This window comes from Telmatherina bonti (genome assembly GCF_933228915.1).
Source record: "Telmatherina bonti genome assembly, chromosome: 8".
NCBI lineage: Eukaryota > Metazoa > Chordata > Actinopteri > Atheriniformes > Telmatherinidae > Telmatherina > Telmatherina bonti.
This window is the reverse complement of record NC_136626.1, coordinates 32,302,804-32,309,420: the sequence shown is the minus strand read 5'-3', so window position 1 is coordinate 32,309,420 and position 6,617 is coordinate 32,302,804. Positions and strand designations below refer to the sequence as shown.

Here is a 6,617-nt window from a genome sequence, read left to right as displayed (position 1 = left end):
TACCAAAACAAACGTGTTCCTGCTTTTCCTGCTGACGGGGGACAGGCACGGGGGGGGGGGGGCAGGATTATTCATCTCTATTCAGCTTCTTTTGCTTTTGTTTTCATCCGAAAACAAAACAGAACAGCTTGGCACAGTTCAGAGGAAGAAGTTGAATTAGATCTCGATCCAGAAGAGCTCAGCTGTTCAGATTTAAGTTGCCGTGGTTACAGCAACACATCCACCGTCTACACTAAACTGCATTATTACTGGTGACTTTATCGTGTCCACCTATTCACGCAGATATCTAACCAGCCGATGGCACGGCAGCAGCATCACACGTCTAGTCATGTAGACATGATGAAGACGACTTGCCGAAGGTCAAACTGAGCATCGGAATCAGGAAGAAAGGAGATTTACGTGACTTTGAACGCAGCATGGTTGCTGGTCGGAGTGTTTACTGGGATTTTTACACACCACCATCTCTGGTGTTTCCAGAGAAACGTTGCTGGTCTGATGAGTCTCCATTTCAGCTCCACATTCACATAGTAGGATCAGAATCTGCTGGAAACATCATGATGGATCCATCCTGCCGTCAGGATCAAGGCTTCAGGCTGCTGCTGGTGGAATGGTGGGGGGAGGTTTTCTGGTCCCACTTTGGTCCCCTTAGTACCAACATGACATGGTTTAACCTCCACAGCCTACCTGAGTCCTGCTGCTGACCATGTCCATCCCTTTCTGAGCACAGTGGAGCATCTTCCGTCATGATTCTGGTCTACCTCACTGACTCCTGCCGTATTTGGACATGCTTCCTACTCACTGCAATTATCATCAATCTGCTCAATCCTCTTCACCTGTTCCACTCCTCTTTTAAACACCATGCAACCCAGAGTTCTCCGCCTGGTTATCTGCAAGCCAGCCTTGACTCCTGTCTCTAGCCTGTTTTTGTAGCTGCTTACTACCTTTTGCCCCCCCCCCCCCCCCCCCCCCCCCCCCCCCCCCCCCCCCCCCCCCCCCCCCGGAGTTGATCTGACCTCCTCTGAACCTGGATCTGACCCCAACAATGTTTTCTGCCTCTGGCCCCTCTGGGATCTCTCTAACCTGCTCAGGACCTGGATTTTTCCTGTTTCGGATGCTTCTCCAACTCACATACCAAACCACGTTGGCATCCGGTCTTCTCTGTTTGGCAGTTTTTTCCTGGCATTACTTCATTCCCGGAGTTTCAACAAGATCATCGCTATTAAATAATTTGTCAATCATGTAGCATTGGTCTTGGTCTTGAGTCCATTATTCACCAGCCGTTACGTCTTCTGATGGAAACTTCCAGCAGGATGATGCACCATGTCACAAAGCTCACATCATCTCCACCATGACGATGAGTTCACTGTCCTCCAACGGCCTCCACAGTCACCAGATCTACATCCAACAGAGCAGCTTTGGGACGTGGTGGAATGATTCTCATCATGATGAGGTGGAACGGGAGATTCTCATGAGGTGGAACGGCAGATTCTCATCACGATGAGGTGGAACGGGAGATTCTCATGAGGTGGAACGGCAGATTCTCATCACGATGAGGTGGAACGGGAGATTCTCATGAGGTGGAACGGGAGATTCTCATCATGATGAGGTGGAACGGGAGATTCTCATGAGGTGGAACGGGAGATTCTCATGAGGTGGAACGGCAGATTCTCATCACGATGAGGTGGAACGGGAGATTCTCATCATGATGAGGTGGAACGGGAGATTCTCATGAGGTGGAACGGGAGATTCTCATCACGATGTGGTGGAACGGGAGATTCTCATCACGATGTGGTGGAACGGGAGATTAAAGTGTAAAATCTTCCTTATAAAGTATATGAGATAAAAAATGTTCATTTTGTCAGATGATAGGTTTTTTTTTCCCATAATTTTGGATGAATTCTCAGCACAGAAACTTGACCAAGTCAGGCACAAGACTGATTTTAGAGAATTCCCCCCATCTCAAACCAGTCCCATCATAGAAAAGGTGACAAAAAAAAGAAAAGAGGCAAAGAAAATTATTTAGACTTGAAGATTTTAGTTAACTTCCATATAAAAGTACACATACAGTACAGTAAGCGAATATTTAACTTCCAGCACTTTTCAGTTCATTGTAACGTTAAACTTGTGTCAGTTCTTCAGGATGATGACACATCTTCATATCCAGTCGCTCTTCATCGCCTCACACACCTCCAGTACGTTAAAACATATAAATAAATGTTGCACATAATAAATAAGAGGGAAATTCCGTTAAAGTGATCGGGTCAACCTGTTTGTCCGCAGGTACGAGTGAGGAGGTTCTGGGAATACTAAAGTACACAGATATAAATAAAGAACTGGTTAAAAAAAAAAAGAAAAAAAGTGGAGCTTCTACATATTTTCCATTTCTGCTCCTTCAGACAGTCTGCATATGGCTGTTTTTACTTCCTGGCCTGGAACTCGCACATTTATACAAATGCTGTGATCACAGAGGGGGCGAACAGAGGGGGGTTTAACTAAACTATGACAAAGTGCACTCAATATGATAAATAACACACACACACACACATACACACACACACACACAAAACAAGCTCCACATTCACAACTCCGCTCAGGACCGTGAGGATGAGAAACACCGAGCTCCACAAAATGACACCAAACTACAAAGAACAAATGTTTCACAATGATGTGTCTGATAAAAAAAAAAAATAAAAAAAAAAACAATGAAAAAAAAAAAAAAAGGGGAGGGGGGGGGGGGGGGTCCATCACCATTGCTATTAACGCACTAATCACACACAAAACAAAAAACTCTCTCTTCACTGTGGTTTGTTCCCTTCATCTCCCCTCTGTGAATGAAATTCCCGCCCAGATCCACATAACAGTTTATCAGGAACAGTAGAAGGGGGGGGGGGGGGGGGGGGGGTCACAGTGTTACAAACACTTGCTGCGAGGTGTTTCTAAGGTTTCAGATGATTACGGTGTCCTTCACATGTGGAAACAAAATGAAAGCTGCCGCTGCTTTCGGTTTCGGTCTGACGAGTTTTTTTTTTAACCTCTTCTTGACTAAACGGAGTATTCCTGCCTCCTGTCTGAAATGATGAAGCTAAAATAAATGAAGTACGTCTTTGCAAATACACGCGATGAATGTTTAATCATGCTCTCAAAAGCAAGCGGAGAAGTGAGTTTGCTAAAGAAGTATCAGTGTGTTTCTGTGTGTGAGTAAATTCTCCTGGAAAACAGCAGAAAATGCGGTTTTCTCCTCCTAAAAGAAAAAACAGATTGTTCATAGTAAAACCCAGACAGCAGCCCAGTCTGCGCAGGAATGATTTAAACATAGTCTGATGAGCAACTGTGCAAAAGTTGCAGCTGAACACGTGAACCTGAGCTGTTTTACAGGTAACTATCGCATTAAATGATAAATGCTTCTCCATAAAACCTCCTTCATCTCCATGGAAACCAGCAGGACTTTCACAATTCATCCCAAACAGAAGGCAGAGTCACAGGAGATTTTAAGAACTGGAATAAAACTTTTCACCAGTAAACAGCAGGAAAAAGACGTGATTTACACACATCACAGATGCTTCTGTTTGCTACCGTTTGGCTGACAGATCAGCCGAGTCTCCGCCTCCGTACGACGCCGGCTTGTGTGGCTCACTGAAGGTGGAGAAAGTAGCAAACTCATTTGTTACATTCCCATGTACCTCTCAGGGGTTTGAACTGTGTATCTTTTGGGGAGCAACGCTCGGTAGCGGAGTTTCTGCCTGCCACTGTGGCAGGGCCGGATTAAAAGTGCACAGGCCCCTGGGCCCGGAGTGTTACAGGGGCCCCCTTCCACACCAAAACATTGTAAAAATTGTGAATGAAACGCTGTGAAATGACATTTCAAACATCCCTCAGCCAGTGGTACCAGTAGTAATATACTAGACACTGTAGTGTAACTATCTGGCTTTTATGTACATTTAGTTTCATGGTGTTTTCCCTACGGGGGCCCCCAATGGGCCCGTGCCCGTAATGTCCATTGGATAATCCGGCCTTGCACTGCGGTATGCTACATGTTCGGACCTCCTAGCGTGTGCTAAGATGTTCTGGACTGAGTGCATCTCCTGATAAGGGGGGAGATAAGGGGGGAGGGGATCTAGTCAAGAAGAGGTTAAGCCTATTACGCCAAACCAAATCCATAAAGAACTTTGTGATGATGGTGTGGATTTCCAACTGTAGGACAACGTTTTAACAGCCTCAGTCACATCATCTCCCAGTAAAAGTCTTTTTTCTTCTCTTCTAGCTTTTCAGTGCTCTTAACGTGGAAATGAAATGGAAGATGGATCCTTTGTGTCTTACTGTTTTACACAAAGACCCAATGAAGCTGCCTTACACACAACGCCGACCAACATGTCTATTTTAGCAGCACACTGTAAGCTAACACGTAAAAAAAACTGCTTAGAAAAGTCCATGGAAAACTCAGGTCACGTTGTCAGAGTCGTTGGAGCCAGTACGATCTCTGATTGGACTCTGATCCTGGTGTGTTTCAGGTTTTATCCTCTGTAGTCAGGGACAACGGCGCCCGGTGGGGATCGCTGTCACTTCCTGGGAAGCAGCGCCGCGAGTCTCTGTTTTTTAATAGGAAGGAAGTGGATCTCCTGGGAGCTGACCTTCTTCAGCTTTATGGCTCTGCTTTTAGAGATCTTCTTGTGAGGGTTGCTGGGGTCTTGCTGCTCCCCCTGAGACACTGACGGGACGCCGTAGAGTTGCTGCAGGGACGCTGCTTGGCTGCCGTCCCGTTTGATGGAGAAGTTCTTGGTGGAAACTCCGGAAAGACCTTTTATCTTCCCGCAGAGGATGGCGGGGATGGCGTCTTTCACAGAGACGATGACCTTGGCGGTCTGCGACGTGCTGACTATCTCGAGGTTTCCGGCTCCGCTGAGCGACGCTTCTTGGCCCAGAGAGCTAGATCCAGCAGCGCTGGTGTCCACCAGCCACTTGTGCTGCCGGCTGAACTCCAGGGACGCCAGGCTGCCCAGGAGTTTGGAATCTAAACTCTGAGTGCATTCAACACCCAGAGACAACGCGGCGCCGCTTGTCTCTGGACCCGACTGGAAAGTTACTTGTCTGTCCGACTGGACGCACTTCTTCCTCACGCCAGGCACCGACAAGTCCAGCACGCTGTCCTGCTGTGGACTGGAATATTCCTGTTTTGGTTCAATCGGACATGTTCTGACAGAGAGGTCCAGAACGTGTCCCTCCTCCAGCGGCGGCGAGGATGGCGACGCGCCTTGTGGCTGGAATGGCGGCATGCACTTCCTTGAAGACAACGAGGGAGAGGTAGTATCTTTAGGTGACGTCTGAGTGCTTTTACTCACAGTGCAAACTGGTGTTGGCATGTTCCCCTTTGAGTCCTCGGTCTGAGGGACAGGGACGGGGATGGGGAGGGGGACGGGGAGAGGCACAGGAAGGGGAATGATGACAGGGTAGGGGACTAGAAGCGTGGCGGGAGGGACCAAAGGCGCCAGAGGGGCGGCGTAGGGAGGTGCGAGGGGAGGCAGGGGGAAAAAGGAAGAGCTTGGAGACTGACAGGTCGAGGAACCTGCCTGGGGAGGGAAGAGATCTTGCAAAATGGCTGCGAATGCAGGATTCTGCAGGAGCGAGAGCAGGTTGGCGTCCTGCACCGGTCCAGCCGCCTTCGGGTCCACAGCTGGAGGTAAAGCAAACGCCAGAGGATTCTGGCACAGGGCGTTGTTCTGGAGCGGCAGCGGCACACAGCTAGCGCTCTGAGGGATCACAGACGGACTCATGTGTTGGAGAACCTGCTGATCCAAAACCAGGGGGAGTGAAACTGGACTTTGGCTCGTTAGCAGGTACGGTGCTGCCCCCATCGGTCCGAGCTGAGGCCCGCCCGCTCCGGCCATCTGCAGGTGGATGGGCAGCATCAGAGGACCCTCCCCCAGACACACCGGGTGGAGCACAGTCGTGGCGACTTTCAGAGCGACTCCTCCTGGAGACTCAGCCGTGGGACTCACCAACGGTGGCGCCGGGTTGTCGGCGGGATTACCGAGCCCTGCTTTGCTCAGTCCCGTCACGTTGCTGTCGCGCGAGTCAGCAGCAGCGAGCGGATCTGCTCCATCGCCCCCTTTGCTGAAGTCTTGGCCTCCGTCTTCCCTGCTGCACACATCCGTCTGAGGCTGGGCTGCACTTCCAGGCGCGTCGCCGGTACTTTCCATCCCAAATGCTGATACAGCTTGTCCAACATCAGTTTGAGCTCTCAGCCATTATTCTTCTGTTCAGTCCTGGAAAACAGGAAACAGGTTTGATGGTGAGCAGAAGAAAATAAAAATCCAACAATCCAAAATGACACCAAACATTCGCTGTGGAATTTGTCCTCCGAGACGCCACCAGGACACGGCGTGGATGTTTTGTCTACGACAGCTCTGCTGAGATTACGGTTAAAGCTGCAGGAGCATTTGCGATGCTTGGTTTGTAGTTTACTGTAGAAAAACAAGCATTTTATGATCAAGTCAACATTAGACTGAGAGAAATGACTAAATACTATCCTGCCTTGCAGAGGGAGCGGCAATGAAAAGCAGATTAGAGAAGAATTTGACCTGCAGAAGCTGAAAAATCCTGAGTTTTAGGTGAAATACTGA

General features: G+C 48.8%; 1 protein-coding gene across 1 annotated transcript; it reads right to left on the bottom strand.

The window, feature by feature from the left end:
- Nucleotides 1-4,556: 4,556 nt before the first annotated feature.
- Nucleotides 4,557-6,194, bottom strand: rai2 (retinoic acid induced 2; the record flags this gene model as incomplete). The annotated part of the gene is made up of 1 exon (XM_079245711.1): nt 4,557-6,194. The coding sequence occupies one exon, from the start codon at nt 6,192-6,194 to the stop codon at nt 4,557-4,559; it is 1,638 nt and encodes a 545-aa protein (XP_079101837.1).
- Between the last annotated feature and the right edge of the window lie 423 nt (nt 6,195-6,617).